General features: G+C 37.7%; 1 protein-coding gene across 3 annotated transcripts in view; it reads right to left on the reverse strand.

Moving 5' to 3' along the window:
• RyR (Ryanodine receptor) overlaps positions 1-27,639 on the reverse strand; it is a 1,703,288-nt gene that overhangs the window by 212,248 nt on the left and 1,463,401 nt on the right. For all 3 annotated transcript variants that reach the window (XM_090399345.1, XM_090399347.1, XM_090399344.1), the window contains exons 101-102: positions 22,803-22,860; positions 1,250-1,326 (exon numbers count right to left, since the gene is read on the reverse strand). In XM_090399345.1, coding sequence (XP_090255471.1) covers positions 1,250-1,326; positions 22,803-22,860 — 135 coding nt within the window. The remainder of the gene's footprint in view (positions 1-1,249; positions 1,327-22,802; positions 22,861-27,639) is intronic.

Here is a 27,639-nt window from a genome sequence, read left to right on the forward strand (position 1 = left end):
TGGTGAGTCTATTAACTAAAGAAAATTGCTACAGGATATTGAAAAAGATAAATGGAATGTTGTTTCTTAATGTGCTCACTGCGTCGTCTGCATAAGCCAGTGTTTTATTTTTTGTAGACATCACAATAGATTAAGTGCCTCCATAGTGCAATTGGAAGAACAATGGTATGCCGTGCCCTTCAACTGGAAAAGGGACCTAAGTTCAATTCTTATCATAATGAGAGGAATCTTTATATGGGAATTTTTCAATTGAAAGTGAGTTAGCCAATCTTATATGGAGGTAGCAGGGTTTTTTCCTAGAAACTCGGATTTTTCATCCCACATACAGACAAACTGGCCTTCAGAACATATGCAATTTACAGAAAAAAAAAGTACTAGTGGTAGTGGGAAGTAGATGGCATTGGTAGAGATGATGATAGTAGTGGTGGTTCAGTGTAGTTGGTGGATTAAATGGTGGAGACGGAGTGTTGTTGAACAGGTACCCTCTCTCGATGAGTCTTTGGAATCCTTGGAGGTGTCATGAAATAATAATAATAATGATAGAAAATAAGGGGATAAATATCCTTTGTTGTTTTATAGCCAGTAAGCGAAACTAAAGATCGATAACTATGATCTATATCGTAGATCGATATAGATCTACGTTAAATAATAATGATAATAATTATGCCAATAATGAGGAGAAAATTGACATGTAGAAGCAAAGAGGTTATGGTTCCCTTGTATAAGGCTTTGAACAGGTCACACATGGACTACTGTGTGCAGATTTGGTTGATTGGTTTTGAGGGAGGGGTATTGGCAAAGATGTATTGGCAAGGGTCCAGAGAAGGTTTACTATGTTAGTGTCAGGTCTATGGAATGTAATATATGAGGAAATGCAACTTACAGGGCCTTGTGAATAGAAGAAGAGGAAATATGACTGAGACATATAAGTTGGCAAGGAGATCATTCATGGAATACAGGTAGGCAGGGTAGACCTAGAAGCCATTTCTGGAAGTTGTCTCTGATTGGAGATACAGCTATTTTTTGTTGATGATTTTCATTTTCTTTGTGTGTGTGTGTGTGTGCGCGCGCGCTCACAGTATATCGTATATTGTATCCCCAGCTATGACTTGGTGACATAGATGAAGTAATAGAAGCATTAAAACTAACATTTAATTTCAATTCTCTTTGTTATGCTTCATTTTTATTGAATCTACAACATGAAATATGTAAAATTCAAAAATTTAATTAAAGATAAATCATTTCATACCAAGAATTTCAATCCTGCCGAGATAAGGTTCAAAATAATTCAAGACACTGCTGGCAGTCTCCAAAAACCTAGCAAGTCTTAACAAAGAAAGAAAACACAAATGTTAATGTGTGTTCTATTTTTTTTTAAAACACAGTTAGTCAACATATTTTAATGTAAGATGATTCTAAATAATATGATTAAATTAAAAATATAGATATTTTTATGATTATTATTATTATCATCATTAAATTTCAGAGTAGGAAATGATTGTGAGACATACAAAAATATTTTGGGAAAATTTGGAGAAAAGAGCAAAGCTAATAATAATGGCAAATATCTGTTGAATTTCTGCTCAGGACATGGACTGGTTATTACTAACACCATGTTCCAACATAAAAATGTGCACAAATTCACATGGAGAGAAGAGGCTAGGAATAAGAAAAGTCTCATTGACTATGTTATTGTTGATAGTGATGTTTTCTCCCTGGTGCAGGACACCAGAGTGTACAGAGGATTTGAAATTGGAAGTGATCACTATTTAGTCTTGAGCAGGATAAAATTGAATTTCATATTGAAAAGAATAACATGTAAGAAAGTTTTAAAGCGAATAAAAGTTGAGCAGCTCTCAGATGTAAACTGTAGACTAAAATAGAGAAATATTATTGAAAAGAAAATGAAAGAGTTTGAGAACAGGAATCAAACCTTGGAGATTCAGTGGCAAACTCTGAAGGAAACATTGATTGATTCTGCCAGAGAGGCATGTGGTGAGGTTGTGTGCAAAGATAAAAAAATCAGAACTCCCTGGTGGACACAGGAAGTTAAAGAGGCAGTGAAGGAAAAGAAGAAAGCATATCAAAAGTTCCTGGCAAATAAGTCAGCTTTTACTCTTACAGAATACAGAGACAAATGTAAGAAAGCTAAACAGTGTGTAAAACTAGCTAAACAAAAGTCATGGGAGGACTTTGGCAAGAATATAGAAAATAAATATCAAGAAGGTGGCAAAATATTCTGGAGGTTGTTGAAGAAGCTTAGGAATGGAGGAAAGAGTGCTGTAAAAGGAATTAGAGATGATAAAGGTGAAATGAAAACAGGAGAAAAAGATATCCTTGAAGTATGGAGTAATTACTTTGAAAAACTGCTAAATGAAACAAGCAGTGATGACAGCACAGTGATAAAAAACACTGACCAGGCATGCAGTCAGGAATACATATCCATACTTGAAGTAGAAAAAGCCATCAAAGGCTTGAAATGTGGAAAGGCAGCAGGAGTAGATGATATTCGACCAGAAATGCTGAAGTATGGTGGTATAAGAGTCTTACAGTGGCTGCACTGCATAGTTCAGAAAGCCTGGACAGAGTGACGAATTCCCGATGATTGGAGTAGAGCTCTCATAGTACCCATATATAAAAAGGGAAATAAAACTGAATGTGAGAATTACAGAGGTATTTCCCTACTGAGTGTTCCTGGCAAGATCTATGCAAGTATACTTGAGAAACGGTTGAGAAGAATTGGAAGAAAAGCTTGGTGAAGAACAAGCTGGATTCAGGCCAAATAAAGGCTGTCAGGATCAGATCTTCACTTTACGACAAATAGTCGAGAAAGCATGGGAATATAACAAAGATCTGTATTTATGTTTTGTCGATTTGGAAAAGGCATATGACAAGGTGCCAAGAGAGAAGCTATTCAATATGCTGCAGTTATATGGTGTCAATGGGGCATTATATCAAGCAATACTTAGTCTGAGTCAGCAGTTAGAATTGAAGGAAGTACAGGAAGATGGTTTAATGTTAAATCTGGTGTGAGACAAGGATGTACATTATCCCCTCTGTTATTCATTATCTATATGGATCACATTATGAAGGAATGTGGTATTAAACTTGATATTAAAATTGGAGATGTTAATGTCAGCTCTTTGCTTTATGCGGATGATGTTATACTTGTAAATAAATCCGCTACAAGTCTGCAAGATTCTCTGACTAAATTGAATAGCTGTTGTAATAGATATGGTATGAAGGTCAGCAATAAAAAGACAAAGACAATGAAAATAGGCAGAATCATTGAAAATGTCAACTGTGTTGTGAATGGAGAACCTGTGGAACAAGTAAAACATTTCAGCTACTTAGGCACAATTTTTACTGAAGATGGTAAACTAAATATAGAAATAGACAACAGAATCAGCAAAGCTGGTATCGTGGGAAGTCAATTGAATAAATTCATATGGAATAAGAAAGAAATTAGTCAGAACACTAAATTAGCTGTATACAAGACTGTGTTCAAACCAATTTTAACTTATGGATCTGAGAGCTGGGTCAGAAGTAAAACACTTGAACAAAGACTAGAGACCGCAGATATGAGAGTCCTGAGAAAGATTAGAGGCGTGAACAGATGGCATCAATGGCAATATCATATTAAAAATGAGGATATTAGGAAAGAACTTGACATTGTCAGCATCCAGGAATGCGTTAGCAGAGCTAATCTCAGATGGTATGGTCACTTAAATAGAATGGGAGAGGAAAGATTAGCAAAACAAGTGTTCTCTGCCAGGTTGGCAGGAAAACGACCCAGAGGAAGACCAAGATATAGGTGGATTGATACGGTACAAAGTGCCTTAGACGATAGAAATATAAGATCTGATAATGTTGGAGTCTTGACAAGTAACAGACTGATTTGGAGGAAAATTGTAGATAGGAAGTTAGTAATGATGTAATTTTTTCATGTAGTACTGTCATAACCTGTACACCCCTTGAGGGTACATGGCAGGAATTTGATGATGATGATGATGATGAATTTCTGATGAATCACAAAAATGAAATGAAGAAAGAGAGATATCATTAGCTAGTAAAATGTTTATTGTACCGAACCCTGAACTAATTTTATGTTTCTGCACTAACCAACAATGTGTTTCTTCATAATTACTTTAATGGTATTGCAGCACCAAACAAAATATTAAATTATAGAAGGTCATCTATTAACTGGCTTATATAGGTAGCTGCCATAGCGCAATTGGAAGAATAGTGGAACATTGTGCCCTTCGATTGGAAAAGACCTGAGTTTGATTCTTATTGTGATGATGGGAATCCTTATATGGGCTTTTTCAGTTGAAGGTAGTTAGCCGATCTCATACAATGGTAGCAGGGTTTTTTCCTCCTGGAAACTCAGGTTTTTCATCCCACATACAGACAAATCGGCCTTCAGAACACACGCAATTTACAGACAAAAAATACTGTTGTTGTTGGTGATGATGGGCAATGGATGGCATTGATGGTAGTAGTGTCATAGTTGGAGAATTAAGTAGTAGTAGTGGAGAGGATGATATGTATTTAGTGAAGTAGAGTAATGTGCCCTCCCACGATGAGTCCTTGGACTCCCTGAAGGTGTCACATAATAATAATAATAATACTAATAATATTTCTCTAAATTTCAAAGAAGCATTCTCAGAGCAAAACCACGTGTTACTTACAACAATCAGTAAGTGAAACCATTCAAATTGTAATGGACAAAAGATCTAAAGTCCTAATTTGGTGCCTTCCAATGTATAAAAGAAGTTATTACAGTTGTGTGGGAGTTGATCTTAGGATGATTGTCTCCCAAATATTTGGTAGATTAATGCAGTCATACTTGACAAGGTTAGGAGAATGCTTAATGGCCATTGCTGACTCTAAAAACAGCCTCCCTTACTTGTAATAACTTGTATATAGTGCAGGGGCTTTATTCCATTTAATCCTGTGTGAAGGGGTATCTAAAGTGTGGTCTGCCAGGCCTGACTTGGCATAATAATTATTATTTTATTTTATTTATTATTTTTTCCCATAATTCAGAAATGGAATGTTTTCAAGCCATTTTAGGCATCTAATAAGTGGAGTGGCAGTTTCACACTGGGAGGTATAATTTATCTCACGCCTTAAGACATACACAACCACCCATGTTGGATTTCAACCAGCAACCTGTTAGTTGGAGAGTGCCCATCCACTTGGACAACTAGGCCAGCTAAGTATACCACCATGATGTACCAGTATGGTGATATATTTTAGATATTACAAGTCTTTTCTAGATTACCACATGAAGTTGATAATTAAATTTGGACAGATAGGGTTCTATAATAGATTAGCATTGGATAAGAGAATGGACATCTGATAGTATGAAAAAATTGTATCAGGTGTCACAATTAAATTCCTGGAATGCACTAGTAAATTATTTACCTGTGGACTAGTGGCTACCATCACCTTTGAAGTAATCTCCTTGTTCAGCAATGAAAACATTTCTGGAACTCATTTACTGAAATGCTTTTTATTACTGTCATCACATCATGCTGAATATCAGAAAATCTGTGTCCTTCCAAGGCATGCTTCAGTTTTGGAAACAGTGAAAAGTCATAAAAGACTAAGTCTAGTGAATATGGTCACATTTTGTTATTGATTTTTTAGCCAGAAAGAAACTCATGGATGGTTATTGCATCATGTGCAGGGGAATTGTCATGATGACTGATCCAGTTATTTGGCAAACTTTTAAGTTTCTTCTTAGAAACAGTTTTGCATAACCTTGGCAGCACTTGTAAAAAACATGTTGGTTCAATACTTGTCCTTGTTTAATGAATTTGAAATGGACTATGCCTTTATGATCAAAAACAAAAAGCATTGCCTTGAACTGCAATTGCCACATTCACACTTTTTTCAGTTTTGAAGATGACATTTTCCATTGTGTGGTTTTGTGTTTTGTTTCAAGGTTGTGCCAAAATTGCCGATATTTTTTTCATTCCTAAATCATCCCTCAAAATCTTCCTCATTGTTACTCTGTCTACATTTAATTCTTCTGCTATTAACTATACAATGAATAGTTTGTAGGACCAAAGTAACTGTTGCAATCCTTTCTCATTTTCACACGTTTGATGAATTTATGGTCACCCAATTCTTTCATCATCATTGAAGTCTTCCCATCACTCTTTAAACCTCTTATGCCACTCAGCTACACTAAACTTTCTCTTGGCATCATCATCACCACAAACCAAGTGCAAGTGAGACCCTAGACATTAACATGTCTAGCGTCTCAGTTGCACTTTGCCTAACTTAGCACAAAACTTGATATTAACGTGCTATTTTAAATTTCATTCACTTATATGACTCAAGGCAACAGCTCAGGCATGTCCAAACATGCACAATCATATGGTTCTACTCAGTGATGTAGCTAGAGCTTTTGCCACCCAGGGCGGTCGCTGAGTTTGCCGCCCCTCTCAATACACACCAAAAATACCACAAAAAGTCAAAACGACCTATAGGGGAAATAAATTAAAACACTGTTTATTTTTGAAGTAAAACTTTAATTTCAACATTCTAAAATGTTATTTTTCTTGCTTTTCTGTTAGCAAAATCGCTGATGACATTGGCAAAGTCGATTTCATAGTAATGTAGGTAATTCTTAATCAATTTTATTTAGAAAAACTCCTCTCACAACTAGCAATACTTACAGCAATTGTGAGGAAAATTCACTGTAGTATTACAATAGTTGGAACTCGAGACTGTATTTTAGAATTAACTGCAAAAGTTCAAAAATGTTCAAAGTGCAGTCTGGGGTGGACCTCCCCCCCTCTAGCTACACCCCTGGTTCTACCTGATTCATCATATGCAATAGTGTGAGGCATTCCAGGAATTTAATTGTCACATCATGTATATGGAGCAAGTTGTTTAAATATTATGCTAATGATATTGGGGAAGATTTGAATGGGAACATACAGTTTTTGCAAGGATCAAAGCAGAGGAGAACTATGATAGGTAGAGCAGATGTTGTGGCTTTACAAGAGCATTTGAATAGAACTGTGTGAATGTGCCAGTTTTTTGAAATTACCAGTTCATTCTTTCAAAGTAAATTTTTTAAAACCTAGAAATCAGGAGGCAGCCTGGTTGGCCAAGTGAATCCTGCCATAGGCATGGACGTTTGTGAATAAATGTCTTTAGGTGGGAGATGAAGTTCACTGCCTAGTGTTAGACCACTGTCCTTTGTTAGAGGCCGTGGGTCGAAAAAAAAAAAGATCAACGTTACATTTCTAGAGCAGGATTTTTGGACTATGTAAAAAATAAATAAAATATACAAAAAATATGCAAACATTAATAAAAAAAATACAGAAAAAAATAGCCCATTTATAATAGAAATATACTATAGGTTCTGACCTATACTACTATAGCATAGTAATATATAACCTATATATACTTTTACATATTAACCTATGCATACTATAGGAATAACCTTTCATGGATGGAAGCCACATAAAAACACGAATGATTGAGATATCTTATAGGAGGTGGAGTAGATAAGGGATATGTAATGATGGACAAGGATATAAAATTTCATGGACATATTGCTAATACTGTGGGGATATTATGGATTATTGAGGATGCAGGGATATTGACAGGTGAAAGTAATGGGTTCCACAATATAAGGCCCATTGATCATGTCTTACATGGATTGCTGCATATGTATCTGCTTATTTTGTTTTTGAAAGGATGTAGATATACTGGAAAGAGTCAAGAGACAACTGGTTAAGATGGTTTCTCCTCTCTAGAATATTAGGCATAAAGAAAGGTCAAGGAAATGCAGTGGAGAGCCTTGTTAGACAGGAAGAGAAAGGAGATATGATTGACATATAAGTTCGTCAGGGATTGAGAGCTAAATGTGAAAGATTTTTGATAGAATGGCAGGAGACAGTAGTAGAACAGTTTCCACACTCAACACCACATATTCTCAGGCCATTGCCTGAAAATATCTGGTGAGTGTGGAAAATGAATGAGCATCTTAAAAACAGTTTCAATGTAGGTGACAGTGGTGGTGTAGGATATCTGTATTAAAATTCAGATATCCCACAAGTATAAAATATACGAAAGAATTGAAGATAAGAAATTAGTAATGCAGCACTATTTTGCTGTTAGTTAAACACATTAGTTTTTATATCATGAGCAAGACATTTTGAGATGTTATTTTTTATTTTTAGCTACTGAAGCCTTGTTTAGAGGTCAAATAAAATTATTAAAATTAGATATTCTTGTGGAAAGGCTTAGATGTTGATTATGCATTTTTATTAATAGCTTAATATGTTCGCTGCCACACTACTTCGGCATAGTCTGTTCCCATACGCCGAGCAATTTCACTTCTTCAAGGTCAGTACAGTAATCTCGTTGTCGGCAGTAAGCGTCATACGAGTATACTCATAGTTGGCAGCAAACGTGTTTAGGAAATTACAATGTATACTAGGATACATTAAAATAAATTTTAATACGCTTCCAATATTTTGGCAACGTCATGTTGCCATTTTCACAGGAACTTAAAAATAAGACACGTGCACATAGGCACAACAAACAGTAAATGAGGATGAAGCAGGAAGCTATTCTTTCTCCTAAAAGTCCTGATGGTGCCCCCCCAGCAGGCAATGTTGGTGATCTTGGGCGATTGGGCTGAAGGTCTTCTGATGTAGGTTTCCCAAATTTGGGACAGTCTTATGCAACCAAATTTGCTGAGGTTTGGATTGTTTCTTAGTGCTGAGGCTGATTCCATAAAAAGCCTTTCGTATTTGAATTTACTATGGTGTATTATTGTTGCTTTCTTCCACCATATTCTATGGCACATATCCAGCGCATGGTCTGCAAGACCAGAGTGGCTGTACTGGTGAAACTGGATGTAGTCCTTGTGTTCTGAAATTCTGATATTAGCTGTCCTGCCTGTTTGGCCAAAGTAGGACAGCTTACAGCTGCAAGGGACCTGGTATACACCAGATAGGTCTGGGGGGGGGGTTGGTCTTAGGTAGAGCGAATAAGGGATGCCAATTTTTTATATGGTCTGTAACAAGAAGTTAGGTCATGTTTTTTTAGGATTTTTGTAATTTTTTCCGAGGCACCTCGGATATAAGGTGTAGCGATGGATTTAGAGTAATCCTTGTTGTCGGGGGGGGGGTATTGGTTTCAATATTTTTTGGAGTTTTTTCGGGGGTATCCATTGGCTGAGAGAGTGTTGAGAATGTGGTTTAGTTTTGTGGTTAGGGCATTGTCATTTGAACTGATAAGTTTAGCCCTGTTGTGTATTGTCTTAATGACACCATATTGTTGTGAGGGGGGTAGTGGGATTGTTGGTGAATGTATTTGCCTGTATGGGTGGGTTTTCTATAGACTGAGAAAACCAAGGTTCCATCAGGCTGGCGGGTGACAAGTGTGTCTAAGAAAGGAAGTCAGTTATTTTTTTCTTCTTCCAGGGTGAATTTGATTCTGGGGTGTTGGTTGTTTAAGTGTGTTAGGAAGGAGAGGAGTGCATCGGAGCCATGTGGCCAAATAGCAAACACATCATCAACATAGTGAAGCCATATGGTTGGTTTTTGCGGGGCAGAGGCTAAGGCTTTTTCTTCAAAGGTCTCCATAAAGAAATTGACCAAGGGTGGGAAGAGTGGTGAACCAATGGCTGTCCCCTCTATTTGTTTGTAGAATTTTCCTTGCCAAATAAAATAGCCTGAGTTCATTGTGAACTGAAATAGGGCTGTGATATCTGGAGGAAATTTAGCTTGGATTAGTTGTAAGGATTCTTTGAGTGGGACATTTGTGAATAAGGAGGAGACATCAAAACTGATCATTACATCAGTGTGTTTGAGTGTAACGTTTTCTATGCTGGCTTTGAAGTGGGCTTAGTTTTTATGTGTGAAGGTGTGTTGCCAGTATAGTGTATGAGAGCTTTGGCCAAATGTTTAGCTAGTTTGTGTGTGTGGGATTTCAATGCCATCCACTATGGGATGTAATTGCACATTTTCCTTATGTATTTATGGGGAGTCTATAAATACGGGGGGGGGGGGGGGGGGTATGAGTTAAATGGTTTTAATTTGTTAGTGACTTCCACAGGCTAAGAGGTGAACTTCTTAAGGAGCCTGTGGAGTTTTCTAATTTGTGAGTTGTTGGGATTGTACTTGATAGGGAGGTAAATAGCCCAATCTAACAATAGAGCATTAAGCTTAACTGTGTAATCCTTTTGGTTAAGCAATACTGTGGCATTCCCTTTATCTGCTTTGGTGATTATTATTTCCTTGTTTTTCTTTAGTTCTAGTAGAGATTTACTTTCTTTACTGGGCATGTTAGTTTTTGGTGGTTTTGCTTTGGTCAGAACACAAGCCACATCCAGTCTAATATCATTGGCGATGTGGTTTCGAAGGTGTCGTATCCCGCGTTCAATTCATATCATAATATCTTCAGCAGATATTCTTCTGGGCACAATGGGGAGGTAAAGTTGTGGTCACGTTAGAGAGTGTCGAGTGCTTCAGGTTTCACACTAACTGACAAAAGGATGACTACTGTTTCGGTAGGAAGTTGTGGTTTCGAGTTTGACTTCTTTTTTAAATTTAAATTATGTGGAACCCCCACATACTGTGGAACGCCACAGTATTGCTTAACCAAAAGGATTACACAGGTAAGCTGAATGCTCTATTGTTAGATTGGGCTACTTACCTCCCTATCAAGTACAATCCCACTAACTCACAAATTAGAACACTCCACAGGCTCCTTAAGAAGGTCACTTCTTGGCCTGTGGAAGTCACTAACAAATTAAAACCATTTAACTCCATACCCCCCCCCCCCCCCATATTTATAGACTCCCATAAATACATAAGAAAATGTGCCATTACATCCCATAGTGGATGGCATTGAAATCCCCCACATACAAACTAGCTAAACATTTGGCTAAAGCTCTCATACACTATACTGGCAACACACCTTCACACATAAAAACTAAGCCCACTTCAAAGCCAGCATAGAAAACGTTACACTCAAACACACTGATGTAATGATCAGTTTTGATATCTCCTCCTTATTCACAAATGTCACACTCAAAGAATCCTTACAACTAATCCAAGCTAAATTTCCTCCAGATATCACAGCCCTATTTCAGTTCACAATGAACTCAGGATATTTTATTTGGCAAGGAAAATTCTACAAACAAATAGAGGGGACAGCCATTGGTTCACCACTCTTCCCAACCTTGGCCAGTTTCTTTATGAAGACCTTTGAAGAAAAAGCCTTAGCCTCTGCCCCACAAAAACCAACCATATGGCTTCGCTATGTTGATGATGTGTTTGCTATTTGGCCACATGGCTCCGATGCACTCCTCTCCTTCCTAACACACTTAAACAACCAACACCCCAGAATCAAATTCACCCTGGAAGAAGAAAAAAATAACTGACTTCCTTTCTTAGACACACTTGTCACCCGCCAGCCTGATGGAACCTTGGTTTTCTCAGTCTATAGAAAACCCACCCATACAGGCAAATACATTCACCAACAATCCCACTACCCCCTCACAACAATATGGTGTCATTAAGACACTACACAACAGGGCTAAACTTATCAGTTCAAATGACAATGCCCTAACCACAGAACTAAACCACATTCTCAACACTCTCTCAGCCAATGGATACCCCCGAAAAAACTCCAAAAAATATTGAAACCAATACCCCCCCCCCCGACAACAAGGATTACTCTAAATCCATCACTACACCTTATATCCGAGGTGCCCTCGGAAAAAATTACAAAAATCCTAAAAAAACATGACCTAACTTCTTGTTACAGACCATATAAAAAATTGGCATCCCTTATTCGCTCTACTAAAGACCAACCTCCCCCCCCCCCCAGACCTATCTGGTGTATACCAGGTCCCTGGCAGCTGTAAGCTGTCCTACTTTGGCCAAACAGGCAGGACAGCTAATATCAGAATTTCAGAACACAAAGAATACATCCAGTTTCACCACTACAGCCACTCTGGTCTTGCAGACCATGTGCTGGATATGTGCCATAGAATATGGGGGAAGAAAGCCACGATGATACACCGTAGTAAATTCAAATACGAAAGGCTTTTTATGGAATCAGCCTCAGCCCTAAGAAACAATCCAAACCTTAACAAATTTGGTTGCATAAGACTGTCCCAAATTTGGGAAACCTACATCAGAAGACCTTCAGCCCAATCGCCCAAGATCACCAACATTGCCTGCTGGGGGGCACCATCAGGACTTTTAGGAGATAGAATAGCTTCCTGCTTCATCCTCATTTACTGTTTGTTGTGCCTATGTGCACGTGTCTTGTTTTTAAGTTCCTGTGAAAATGGCAACGTGACGTTGCCGAAATATTGGAAGTGTATTAAAATTTATTTTAATGTATATCCTAGTATACGTTGTAATTTCGTTAAGCTATTTAGTAAAAATAAAATTAGATATTAGCAGTTAATTATAACTTTGTATGAGCTGTCCAAAGTTTTGTAATGTTTGTGCTGTTTGTATGTTGACAAATGTTGCTTACAAATTGTCAATCACAAGCGAAGTGAAAGTTACCGCTGTAATTCATGCTGCATGAAGAATTAAATGAACAAAGTATATAAAAGATTGAGAAAAGAAAAATTGTTAAAAATTCTGGATGTTTCATTGTGAAATTGTTACTGAATAAACTTTTTTGCACTGTGAAGAAGGAACTTCATTGTTTCAAGCCCAAAGTTAGAAAGCAGTAATGACAAAACACACAATGGACTTGAGCAAAAGTTTCTCAGTTGCATTTCCAAGTATGCATGAAAGTGAAAAGAATGTTATTGAACACTGCTAAGCATTCAGCTGTCCCAGGAGTGGAAAAGGATCACAGTAGGAGAAAACTGTGGAGTTTTGAAATCTTCAAAAGACTGGACAGAAATTAGAAGAAAAGTTAGAAATAGAAGACTGAGAGAGGGATATCTTCATATAAAGAGATAAGTGTGAAATTTTTAGTAGTCATTAATCCATATAGGATTTATTTCAGTTAAGACTAAAAAAGGAACTTTATTGCTTTCAAGTTCACACGGAATATGCCTCAGTAAAGTTTGTTTTATTTAGGATTCTCAGTCTGATATACGATATCTTACTGTTGCATGTTTTAAGGAATAATTAAGTATACATTATTAAGTATATTTATTAAGTATATATGCGTAATTGTTTGAATAAGAGCAGCTGTAAACATTGTGCGCTACTGGTATTATTAGTGTGGGGGATTTTTCTTGCCTAAACTTAATTACAAAATCGTTATTATTAGACCTGGTAACCTGCAGGGAAAAAAAAAAATGCGGCAGCATTGTCATTCCATGATTTTAATTTAGATTTCAGTCGTTTTGTTAAGTGTGAGGTCTGTTATATGTATTCCTTCGATTACATAAATGATTTGTGGATGTTTAGTGCGGATGGAAGAAGGGTGTGTGTAAAATGTGACCTGAATGAGGAACTAATGAATGCAAATATCAAATCGATGATAGAAAGCGTTAGTAACGATTGTGTCGCGAGTGCACATTTGAAAGAGAAGGATGGTGAAAAGAGAGGCGAAAAAATGTTAAAAAATCAGCAAAAAAGAAAAAGAGCAATTTGAAAACCATAACGGATGTTAAAAGGGACGAAAGTGAGGCGAGAGTGGCGGAAAGAAATGAAATTGAGAGAACAAATGAAAGTAGAAATGGTGTGACGCAGAAATCGCAAGTGAAAAAAATCGAATGAATAAATGATAGTGAAAAAAGAATGAATGATGGTGAAAGCTGGATGCATGTTGGACTGAAAGTACTCAAACAAAGAAAGATAAATGAGAGTAAAAGTGAGAAGAATGATAACAAAAGCCGGACGCATGTTAGTCCGAAAGTACGGAAACAAAGAAGGATGAATGAGAGGGAAAGTGGGAAGAGGGGGTCGAGAGTTAGAAAGCTAGAAAGATTTAATGATAGACAGAATGCGTCGTGAGATTCGGAAAGTGAACTGGATTGGATGAGGCAAGAAATGAAATGGATGGGGAATGAAAGTAAGAGAATTTAGGTCCAAACTATTAAAACAAATCATGATGGCATGAAAGAGTTAACAAAAGATGAGCAAGTGGCATTGTATGGCGACTCCATTATTAAAGGTGTGCTAGATGATAGAATGCACAAGGTATGTTTTCCAGGCGGTAAAATGAGTAGAGTGATTGAGGGATTGGATATGCGGTGGGAGCAAGCAAAAGAGTTAATAGTATTAATTGGTACAAATGATTTGAGAGAGAACAAAGAGCATGTCAGAATGAATATCAGGAGGCTGCCCGGAAAGATAAAAGAGAATAGTGTGACAGGAAGGGTAGTCAGTGTGTTGCCTAGGTATGATTGTGGTGAAATGAGGCGGAGAGCAAGGATTATGAATGATATTCTGGCTGAAATTTGTGAGGAGATGGGAGTACAGTTTGTTAATGTGTGGAATGAGTTTGAGGGACGAAGTGAGCTATATGGGAGCGATGGACTGCATTTGAGTGGTCATGGTGTGAGTCGCTTGGAGAGACTGCTGCTGGAAGGTAGAGAAGTGAATAAAGAGAATGAATCAGTATAATAAATTTAGTTTAATCCTTTATCCAAGTGTGAGCAAACAAAGTTTGCGCCTGAAAATATCTTCAGGACTGGGGTAAGGTGGTACAACACCAGGGCAACTCGTTGCAAAGGTGGAGCAAGATACCAACACTCCTATCTCAGTATCTCCTATAATGCAAAACACATCTCCTTGCAGATAGGTCGAAACTAGGCTGGGTTGTGGCCCTTCCCTTAATGCATAACATTGACATATCCGCAAGGAGATGTGTTTTGCATTATAGGAGATACTAAGATAGGAGTGTTGGTAGCTTGCTCCACCTTTGCAACGAGTTGTCCTGGTGTTGTACCACCTTACCCCAGACCTGAAGATACTTTCAGGAGAAAACTTTGTTTGCTCACACTTGGATAAAGGATTAAACTAAATTTATTATACTCTAACCAAGTGAAAAATAAACTTTCAAAAAAAAGAATGAAACAGATCGAGAGGGGAGTGATGTGGAAGAGCAGGAGAGTAAGACAGGAGAGATTGAAGAAGTGGATATGAATGGGGAAGTGAGTGGTATGAGTATAGAAAATGAGAGAATGGGTGTGCAAGAGGAGCAGGAAAACGGGAAGGCTCAGGGTGGACAGGGGTACACAGAGTGAGAAAGGTGGATGCTCCAAGAGGAGATGAGAGCATGTGTAGGCAGGAAAGAAATGGGATGACCAGGGATCAAGAGGAAACTGATGGAATTGAAAAGGGTTCTAAAATGAAGAAGCAGAAAGGGAAATGGCCCTACTCCAGAATGGAGAGATCACATCGAGAGAGTGGTATCAATGTAACTAGCTGTAGATCCAGAAATGAGCTGTTGTGTTTGTATACCAATGCTAGAAGTATAAGAAACAAGGCAGATGAAATGGTTGCACTAATTGCGTCTGTTCACCCAAAGATTGTCAGAATAAGTGAGACATGGTTGAAAGAGGATGACATCCTGACAGGAATAGAAGTGGAAGGGTGTGATATGTTTCGTGAGGATAGAAGGAGTAAAAAGGGAGGGGAGTGCTATTGATGATAGGGAAAGAGTTATGTCCATACAAGGTAGAGCTACAAGAGGGAAATAGGGCCAGTGGTTTTGAGGCAGTATGGTGTGAGATAGAGGTGAATGGAATCAAATACTTGGTGGGATGTTGTTATAGACCTGGTAATGTGGATGGTGGTGATAGCGAAATGTATAGTCAAATTGGCCAAGAAAATAAGGAAAGGGTGATCATTATGGGTGATTTTAATTATGGCAAGAAATGGGATGGTTGGAAGTAAAGAAAATGAGTTTCTTGAGTTTTTGAGGAATAACTACCTCAGATAGTATGTAACAGAGAGCACACGAGGATTAAAGGTCTTGGATTTGGTCATCTCATCAAAGGATGTAATTATAAATGAGGTGTCCAATCATCCACCAATTGATGAACGTGACCATGAGGTGATTACTTGGGTAATTGCCAGCAGTGTGAGGACCCCTGTGAAAAAAGGGTATATGTGGAACTATAAGGGGGATGATTATGAAGAGCTCAGGAGACAGCTTGCGGGTGTAGCATGGAATGAGGAGTTAGCTGGAAAAGAGATCAATGCAGCTTGGGGGATTTTCAAAAACTATCTAGTAGATGCAATGTCTATATGTATTGCAAGGGTGAGAAGGTTAAATAAGGTAGGTGTGAGATGGATGAATAAAGAGATTAAGCATGTGATACAGAGAAAAAGGGCATTGTGGAGGCAGCATAAGAGAAGTGGAAGTAACCAATTTCATGAGGTCTACAAAGACCAGGCAAGGAGGGTGACTTGGTTGGTGAGAGTAGCTGAAGAGAGGTATGAACAGCAGTTAGCTAATGAAGCCAAAAAGAATCCTAGGGAGTTTTTTCGATATGTAGCCAGAAAAAGAAAGAATGATTATGGAAGGATGATATTGATTAGAGGAAATGGTATAAAGATAGCTGTTGCAGAATGTGTGGTGGAGATACTTAATGAGCAGTTCATAAAGATCTTTCAATTCTTGTGAATGCGACTTCATGGAGAGATTGAGAGCAGTTGATAATGGGGAGGAGAGACTGACTGCAAGTGAGCAAGAGGTGTTTGGGGAGTTGAATAAACTAGATGTAAATAAGGCTGTGGGGCTTGATAATATATCACCGCGTATTCTGAAGGAATGTGCCAGAGAGTTGACACCTGCCTTGACATTTTTTTAATACGATCTTGCACTTGGTCAAGTTCCTAAAGAGTAGAAGGAAGGCAAGATTGTGCCACTTCATAAAGGAGGTGATCGAACTCAAGCATCAAACTATAAGCACATCTCTGTGTCAGGTATTTCGGCTAAGTTGTTGGGGAAGCTGGTGAGAACTAGGATCCAGAGTTGGGTTCACAACAATCGTATAATCTTTGATGGACAGCATGGATTTGCTAAAGGGAGGTCATGTTTTAGTAATCTATTTACTTATTACAATAAAGTGACTGCTTCCTTGGACAGAGGAGAAGGATACACAGTAATATACTTGGATTTCGCAAAAGCTTTTGATAGAGTACCTCGTGATAAGCTGACAGTCAAACTAGTGCATATAGGGTTGGATATTAGATAAGTGCATTGGATTGGAGACTGGCTATCTGATAGGTATCAACAAGTTGTGTATGGGGATGTGATATCCAGGAAAAGGAAAGTCACTAGTGGAGTGCTCAGGTGTCTGTTTTAGGGCCATTACTATTTAACTTGTATATTAATGATATTGGCAAAGATTTGGATGGAGATATTCAGTTGTTTGCAGATGATGCAAAGTTCGGATGAACATTAAAGAGTAGTGAAGATGTTGTGGCCTTGCAAGAAGACTTGAATAAATTGAGTGATTGGGCAAGCAAATGGGGATGTGCGTTCAATGTTGCAAAATGTAAGATTTTAAAATTTGGAAAACAAAGATGGGATGCAGAATTTATGCTTGGTGAGAATATATTGTTGGAGGTAGAGGAAATAAGAGATCTGGGGGTGATAGTGGATAAGGATCTAAAATTTAGGGGACACATAGCCAAAATGGTGAAAACAACACAAAGACTTCTGGGAATGATGCAGAGGACACTGATGTGTAGAAGTAGGGAGATTCTTGTTCCATTGTATAAGGCTTTGATTAGGCCACACATGGACTATTGTGCCCAGATTTGGTCACCGGGTTTTCAGAAGGATGAAGAGATGTTGGAAAGGGGCCAAAGGCGACTGACTAAGGTAGTCTCTGACCTCTGGAATGTTGAGGATGAGGAAAGATTGAGAAGATGTAATTTGCTGAGTCTGGTGGAGAGAAGGAAGAGGGGGAGATATACTAGAGACCTACAAGTTAGTAAGGGGTTGTTATAAGATCAATGGTAGAAAAGTTCTACAGAGAATAGTGGGAGATCAGGAGAGAACCAGAGGTCATCGCTGGAAACAGTATAAAGAGGGTGTGAGTAGGGGAGTGAGAGGCAGGTTTTTTTCGTGCAGAGTTGTGAATGATTGGAAAGCCTTGCCTGTGTTTTTGATGAGATGTTTGTGTGATAAAGGACCTCCCAGATGAGTCTTTGACTCCATGAAGTTTTGGGTAATAATAATAATAATAATAATGTTTTAGTTATTTCTTCCGATGTGTTCATATGGAAGGCAAAGAGTGTTCTTTAGTGTTAAACAGTTGATATGGTTTCAAGAAGAATGCTGAGACTTTCACTAAAGTGATGAGTTTTTAGTAGTTTAATCAGTTGAATTGCTGTTACTTTCATATAGAAAGTGAAGTATTGACAGATTTTAAGGTGAAAGAAGATTTTTCACTTATGTTGCTGTCATACATAGAGAGCAGTTCTGTGTTAGTCTCTCTCCTGTGCAAACTCAAGAAAGAATACAGGTTCTGTAGGAAGAAAGAGACTAACGTTACAGGAGTTATATCCATATTATTATTACCCTAAGATCCCATGGAGTCAAAAGAACCTCAAAGTCAAAGACTAGGAGGTCCTTTTGTCTAAACACAGCTCATCATACCACACCTTAAACACAATCAACTTCTTTGCAGAAACCACCTTCTCAGGCAAGGCATTCCAATTATTCACAACTCCACATGCAAAGAACCCGCTTCTCACTCCCCAGCGTACACCCTTCTTATATAGCTTCCAGGGATGACTTCTGGTTCTCTCCTGATCTCCCACAATTTTCTGTAAAACCTCTTCAACATTGACCCTATAACAACCTTTTATATCACCCCTCTTCCTCTGTAAATTGCAACTTCACAACCTTTCCTCATATTCTACATTCCAGAGATTGGAAAATACCTTAGTCAGCCTCTGGACGCTTTCCAACATCTCTTCTTCCTTTTGGAAACCAGGTGACTAAATCTGTACACAGTAGTTCATGTGTGGCCAAATCAGAGCTTTATACATTGGAACAAGGATCTTCTTACTTCTACAAGTCAGTGTTCTCTACATCATTCGTAGACTACACAATGTGTCGTCTAAATTTTAGATCTTTATCCACTATCACTCCAAGATCTCTTATTTCCTTCACCTCCAACAACATATCCCCAACAAGCGTAAATTCTACATCCCATCTTTGTTTCCCAAATTTTAAAACCTTACATTTTGCAGCATTGAACTGACATCCCTACCTCAGTATCCATTCACTCAATCTATTTAAGTTTTCTTGTAAGGCCACAACATCTTCTTTACTCTTAATTAACCTGTATGTTAATATCATTAACATACAGGTTAAACAGCAATGGCCCTAAAACAGACCCCTGATACAGACCTCTAGTGACTTTTATCTTCAAGGATATTGCTCCCTCATACATAACATGCTGACACCTATCTGATAGCCAGTCTCCAATCCAATGCACTAATATAATATCCGACCTCATCTGCTCTAGTTTGACCATCAACCTATCATGTGGTAATCTATCAAAAGCCTTTCTGAAATCTAAGTATACTGCTGGGTATCCCTCTCCTCTGTTCAAGGAAGCTATCACCTTATTGTAATAAGTAAGTGGATTACTAAAACATGACCTCCCTTTAGCAAATCCATGTTGTCCATGAAAGATAATACCACTGTTGTCAACTGAAGTCTGGATGCAGGTTCTCACCAGCCTCTCCAACATCTTAACCGCAACATCTGACACACAGATAGGCATATAATTTGATGTTTGAATTCAGTAACCTCCCTTATGAAGTGACACAATCTTGCCTTCCTTCCACTCCTTTGGAACTTGACCCAGTGTGACTCATATTAAAAAAAATGTCAGGGCAGATACCAACTCCCTGGCACATACCTTCAAAAGACGTGCTGATATACAAGAGTGGTCTTAAAAGTTCTCGGCCTAACAATGAAAAGACATTTATAATTTCAAAATTATTTTTATTTTTCAACATAATCTCCCTTAAGACAAATACATTTATCCCAGCGATGCTCCAGTGCCATTATCCCTTTCCTCTAGTGGTTCTCAGTAAGATCTGCAAAATACCCCTCTACAGCTGTAATCCCCTCTGGATTCAAAGAAAAATGCTGACCATGGAGGAAGAGTTTTAGTTTTAGGAAGAGAGAGAGAAGTCAGAGAGAGCCAAATCTGGGGAATAGGGTGGATGTTCCAACAATTCATAGTGCAGATCCCTTAATTTTCCCATTGCCAAACAGCTTTATGGACAGGTGCATTGTCCTGATGAAAGATGATTTTTTTCTTCTGCAAATTGGGTCTTTTTTCCATGAATTTTTTCATCTAGTCTGGTTAAAAGATCGGAATAATAGTTCCTGGTTATTGTTTCCTTTTCAACATAATTAATAAACAAAAGGCCTTTAGCATCCCAAAACACTGATGCCATGACCTTTCCTGCTGATGGAACGACTGTCTTCTTTGGCGCTGAATAACTGGCCTCTGTCGACTGTTTTGACTGCTGTTTGGATTCTGGTGTGTAATGGTGAATTCAAGTCTCATCCATAATAATAAATCGATGAACAAAATCAGTTTTATTCTTGTTAAAACGCTCCAAGCACTATTCATAGATTTTCATGCTAGTGCATTTTTGATCTACTGTGAGCAAGCGAGGCACCAATCCTGCACAAAGCTTTTTCATTTGCAATTCTTAATGCAAAATATATCCTACACGTTCTTTTGAAATGCCTATAGTCTCAGCAATTTCACGCACTTTTTTTTGACTCGCCAGTCATCCAATACCATATCATGCACTTGATCAATGATTTCAGGTGTTGTTACACTTTTTGGACATCCTTCATGTGGATCATCTTCAAGGCTGGTATGGTCATGTTTAAACTCGGTAGCCCATTTCTTAATTGTCAAAAATGAAGGAGAAGAGTGCCCATAAACTTTTATGAACTTCAGATGAATTTCTTTTGGTGTTAAACCTTCTTTTACAAAGAATTTTATAACTGCACGATACTCAATTTTATCTATTTCAAGGGTACAGACAACACTTTTGCTTCAGACAGCTGTAAAAAGGAACTACTTGATAGACATGCTTATGACAGATGTACCAACTTGGAAAAAAAAAATGCTGATAGTGTTGCCATCTATGATCGAGGCCGAGAACATTTCAGACCTCCCTTGTATTATCAAGCTCCACAGCCTTATCAATATTAAGTTTGCTGAATTTCCCAATCTTGCTCACTTACAGTCAATCTCTCTTCCTCATCATCAACTGCTCTCAAATTCTCCATAATGTCACATTCACAAGAATGAAAGACCTTTATGCTGCAGAAGATAAGTATCGCCACTATATCTTCTGCGGCAGTGTTCTTATACCATTTTCTTCAATCAATGTCATCCTTCTATAATCATTCTTTTTTTGCTGTCTACATATCGAAAGAACTCCTTAGGATTATTTTCGGCTTCATTAGCTAACTGTGTCTCATATTTCACTCTTTTGCTACCCTTACCAACCAAGTTACCCTCGTTGCCTGTTCTTTGTAATCCTCATGGAATTGATTATTACTCCTTCTCTTATGCTGCCTCCGAAATGCCTTTTTCCTCTGTATCACATGCTTAATCTTTTCATTCATCCATTTCCCACCTACTTTATTTAACCTTCTGATCCTTGAAATACATTTAGACATTGCTTCTACCAGACAGTTCTTGAAATATCCTCCAAGCTGCATTGATCTCCTTTCCAGCTAACTTCTCATTCCATGCTAGAACTGCAAGCTGTCTCCTGAACTCCTCATAATCACCAGCCTTGTAGTTCCACATATACCCTTTCCACAGAGGTCCTCACACTGCTGGCAAGCACCCAAGTAATTGCTCCATGGTCACTCTCACCAACTTCAGGGTGATTTGACATCTTATTTATAATTACATCCTCTGATGAGATGATCAAATCCAAGATGGTTAATCCTCATGTGCTCTCTATTATGTACTGAATGAGGTAGTTGACCCTCAAAAACTCAAGAAACAAATTTTCTTTACTTCCAGTTGCTATCTTATCATTCCAGTATATATTACCATAAATAAAATTGCTCATAATAATCACCCTTTTCTTATTTACTTGGCTAATTTGATTATACATTTCATGGTCACTACTATTCACATTACCAGGTCTATAACAACATCTGACCGAGTATTTCATTCTATTCACCTCTATCTCACACCATATTGCTTCAAAACCACTGGCACTATTTCCCTCTTGTATCTCTATCTTGTACAGACCTAACTCTTTCTCTATCATCAATAGCACTCCACCTCCATTTTATAGGACAGTAGTCTGTTGGTTTATGTGACTGAAAGGAAGTTGTACATATAAAAGTGTTTTTCTTGATGTAACATGAAGCATATATTGTCACTTGCATCAATAGGTTGCGTTGACTTGATGTTGTATATATTTGTGTTATTTGTAAATTAAAGATTTTTATTTTGGTTAAAAAAAAAAAGTGATTGAAGACTCCATCCTTTAATGGGCTAAATATTTTAAGAGGTTAGTTTACACATGAGATATCTTGGGATACAAACCTGTGTGCAAGTTAGATTTAGGAGTTTAGTTGCAGTGTTTTGTTTTTCTTTTGAATTTAAGAATTTTAATCACTTGGAGTGTATGAGTGAGTGAAGTAAGTAAAAATATCTTACTTCACTGCCCACACATAAACACACAGTGGGACCGCCCATGATAATACTTTTGATTGAGTGGGTGAATAATAATAATAATTATTATTATTATAGTCACCTGATAAATTTAATTTCTTAAACATTGCAACTGCAAATAACTTACCTTGGATCATTTGGCATATGTTCTGATAGATTTGTCAATAAAACTGCCAAATTGAAACCTAAAACAGAGAATTTCAATTAAAATAGCATCACTCCTAATGCTCTTAAAATACTACAACTAAAAAAAAAAAGTCACTTAAAAGATATTCATATTTTTAATTTTTTGTTTTTCACAGATTTTTCATGTGCTGTATATAAAGATAAATCAAATGACTTTATACTAAACAAGAAATTATAATCTTCTTGTTATTCTTTACCCAAGTGTTAGTAAACAAAAGTTTATTTTTCTCATAAATTAACTTCATAATGGCTACTTGCATATGGAGGAAGATGATTTCACATCAAATTGCTTTATTCATGATGTAAAACATACTTCTTTTCATGTGTATATCTTCCTTCATGTGCATTATGGAATGTAGAAAATAACACATCTGAAAGAACTGCTTTCATTATCCAGTCATCCAGTATCCAGTCATCAAAAATGAAACATAAATTAATAAAAAAAATTGAGGATAAACAGAAGGAATTAAAATATGAGCTATAAAAAGGTACAATGGTACAATTTCTTCTTCATTTAAAAGGAGAGAAATGATAATTGATGATACTTTCTTCATTAGACAGTTCACCAAATTCCATGAAGAAAGGACTATCACTCAAATCTATGTGGATGGAGAAGAAATCTTCACCACACAAGATATCCTTGACAAAAATACTATGAATATCTCTTTGAAGACAATATTGTGGAAAACTATAACTTTTGGAACATATTTAAAGTCTTTTCTGTTCATATCCAAGATTGTTGTCTTGACATAACCATTATTATTATTTGACACCTCCAGGGAGTCCAAAGACTCATTGAGGCAGAGCACTTGCTCTACAACTCTGTCTCCACCACTCAATCTACCAACTACAATGAACCACAACTACACCAATGCCATCTACCGCCCACCCCACTTTCACAGACAATCACAAACATCCATGCCTATTGGCTGGAGAGCAGATATGCTAACCACTCAGTCAACCAGGCTGGCAGCAACTTAAGCCAATAAAGAATGCTAGAAATGAAAATCCCAAGGACCTCACAGTCTAATTATGAGTAATTTTAATTATGGCAGTATAGATTGAAATGAAGAGATAGCATTTGGGAATAAGAAAAATGAATTTCTCGAGTTCCTGAGAGACATCTATCTCAGGCAATATGTAAAGAAGGGCATGTGAGGTTTGAGTTTTGAACCTGATTATTTCATCAAAGGACGTAACTGTTAGTTAGTGGGGTTTTGCACTTCGCTCCAGTTGGTGTGAGTGACCATGAAGTGATCACATGGGTTGTGGCTAGCCACATGAAGGTCAAAAGGATGAATAAGATGGGTGTGAAATGGATGAATGAGGGTGTTAAGCATGAAATCTGGAAGAAGATACTTTGGAGGCAGTGCAAGATGAATAATAGTAATAATCAGTTCATGAAGAGTATAAAGAGCAGACCATGAGAGTGACTCACTCAGTTGGCGATAAAGAAAATAAAAGTGCAGTCTGAGCAGAAATTAACAAATCAGGCCAAGAAAAAAAACCATATGAGTTTTTTTTTGTGTGTGGCAAGTAGAAAGAAGAATGATTTTGGTAAGATACTGTTAATGGATGCAAGTGCGAGATTGGTGACCGCTGCAGAGAACATTGTTGAGGCGATCAGTAAGAACAGTTCATCAGAGTATTTCATCCTCAGTGTGAAATCAGAAGCTCAAGTGTAAGAACAGCAAAAATACAGTATGAGCAGAAATTAGCAAGAATTTCTGCTCATACTGGGTCAAAAAATTTTTTTCAATCTGTGGTGAGTATAAAGAAAGAAAGATTATGGCATGATGATATTAATGAATGAAAGTGGCAGATTGGTAACTGCTGCAGAGGTCATGGTCGAAGTATTTAGTGAGCAGTTCATCAGGATGTTTCATCCTCAATGTGATATTAAAAGTTCAAGTGTAGATAATGAAATGTGAGAAGACTGAGAAGACTTATATCTCTTGCTCACTTACCATTAAGTGAGCAAGAGATATATGAGGAGTTAAGCAAACTAGATGTCAATGATGCAATAGGACTTGATGACATATATCGCCATTCAATTATCACCATGTGTCTTGAGGGAATTACCCTCAAGACACATGGTGATAATTGAATGGCTATGTTCAAAGTAGTTATTATTGGCCTTACCCTTCTTGTTTAAAGACTTTTGCAACAGCACAAGTCCCAAAGGAGTGAAAGGAAGGAAGATAAAACTTCCACTTTACAAAGGTGGTGATGATGAGGCTATGGCACAAATTACAGGCCAAACTGTTTATCTGGAGTTGTACTAAGGTACTCAAAAGTTACAGAAGACTTTTGAGAATTCCCTATATTGCTCACGAAACCAATGAAAATGTCCGGAAACTGATTGATTCAATAGACGGGAGAAAAAGGGAAAATATTCTGACAGTCATCAGAAGAAGACAGATGAAATGGTTTAGACATGTGGAGGGCTAATGGCATTCTAAAGCAAGCATTAGAAGGAATCATTTCGGGATCAAGGGTTAGGGGCCGACCTTGATTAAAATGGACTGATAACATCAAAAAATGGACAAATTCCTCCCTTTCTCAACTGACAACAAGTAACAAGAGACCAAGATGATTGGAGGAGGCTAACAAAGAATATCACCTACCAGCCATGAGTGACCCAACGGTCCATTTAGCACTATGGGAGAGAAAGAAAGAAAGGCTAAGGAATTGGAGAGTTGGTGAGTGCTACGATGTAAAAGTGGGTTGATGACTGCAGTATTCTCTGTACTTGTCAGCAATGGTTTGTTAAAAAGAGGTTTTGTTTTACCAACTAGTTTATATACTATAACAATGTGCTGAATGTATTGGAGAAGGAGATGCATATACAATGGTATATGCATCTTCAATTTTGCAAAGGCTTTTGATAGATTGCCACACCACAAGTTGGTAACTAAACTGAAGCAGATGGGATTAGATGATAGACTAATGAGTTGGATAGGTGAATGGCTATTGGATAGGCATCAGCAAGTTGTGTGCATGAGGGGGGGGGGATTATCTTGAACAAGGAAAGTCACTAGTGATGCTGCAAGGATCAGTTTTGGGACTATTGTTATTTAATCTGTATATTAATATTAGGAAAAGGGTCCAAAGGCGACTGACTAAGGTAGTTTCTGACCTCTGGAATGTTGAGTATGAGGAAAGATTGAGAAGATGTAATTTGCAAAGTCTGGTGGACAGGAGGAAGAGGGGAGATATGATAGAGACCTACAAGTTGGTAAGGGGTTGTTATAGGATCAGTGCTGGAGAAGTTTTACAGAGAATAGTGGGAGATCAGGGGAGAACCAGAGGTCATCCCTGGAAACTGTATAAAGAGGGTGTGAGTAGGGGAGTGAGAGGTAGGTTTTTTCGTGCAGAGTTGTGAATGATTGGAATGCCTTGCCTGAGAGTGTGGTGTCTGCAAGGAGTTTAAGGCTCAGTATGATGACATGTATATGTGATAAAAGGACCTCCCAGATGAGTCTTTGACTCCATGAGGTCTTTGGGTAATAATAATAATAGGTTAAACTGGTGATATACAACTATTTGCAAATGATGCGAAACTGTTGAGAATGATGAGGAATTCAAGCAGACATTATGGCCTTACAGGAGGACTTGAATAGATTGTATGAGTGGGCAACAGTATGGAACTATCAGTTTGTGTTTATTGGCATTGGTGTAGATGATGATTGTAGTAGCAGTTGGTGGATTAAGTGGTGAAGACTGTGAAGACTGAGAACTGTAGAGTAGGTGCCCTATGATTCTTTGGACTCCTTGGAGGTGTTTGAAATAATAATAATAATAATATTCAAAACTTTGATAAGTTGAGGTTAGTTGTAGTTGATGGAGACAGAGAGTTGTAGAGCACGTGCCTCCCTCAATGAGTCTTTGGCTTCCCTGGAGGTGTCACATAATAATAATAAATAATAATAAGTGTACGGCTCTTAGATATGGCAGGTGATGATGGGATGAAAAATATACACTTAGCAGAGAAATTTTGGAGGAAGGTGAGGAGAAAAAAGACCTTGGAGTGGTGGTGAACACTCCAAGGTCTTTTTTCTTCTCACTTGTGCAATGTGAACTCTGAAATTCAGAGTTCACATTGCACAAGTTGTGTTGTGAAGACATCATATCAAATTATGGCAATGATACAGAGGACTTTAACTTGTAGAAATAAAGAAGTTCTGGTTCCACTGTATAAGGCCTCATATGGGTTACTGTGCATACATTTGGTCCTCTGGTTTTCACTGTGCTGTAGATATGTTGGATAGATTCCAGAGAAGACTGAATAAGGTTGTAACTGGTCTCTGGGATATGAGAACAGATTGAGGGAATGCAGTTTGCAAAGCCTTGTGGATAGAAAGAGAGGCAATATGATTGAGATATTTAAGCTAGCAAAGAGTTGTTATCGGGTTAATTATTATTATTATTTCAAACACCTCCAAGGAGTCCAAAGAATCATAGGGCACCTACTCTACAGTTCTCAGTCTTCACCACTTAATCCACCAACTACTACACTGAACTGCTACTACAATCATCATCTACACCAATGCCATCCACCACTAGTATTTTTTGTCTGTAAATTGTGTGTGTTCTGAAGACCGATTTGTCTGTATGTGGGATGAAAAACCTGAGTTTTTCGGAGAAAAAATCCTGCTGTCTCTTTGTGAGATCAGGTAACTCTCACCTTCAACTGAAGGAAACCCATATAAAGATTCCTCTCATCATGATGAGAATCGAACTTAGGCTTTTCCAATTGAAGGGTGTAATGTACAGCT

The sequence above is a fragment of the Typopeltis vanoorti genome, chromosome 10 (assembly GCF_054136105.1).
Source record: "Typopeltis vanoorti isolate ZY-2024b chromosome 10, IOZ_Tvanoo_1.0, whole genome shotgun sequence".
In the NCBI taxonomy this organism is placed as follows: domain Eukaryota; kingdom Metazoa; phylum Arthropoda; class Arachnida; order Uropygi; family Thelyphonidae; genus Typopeltis; species Typopeltis vanoorti.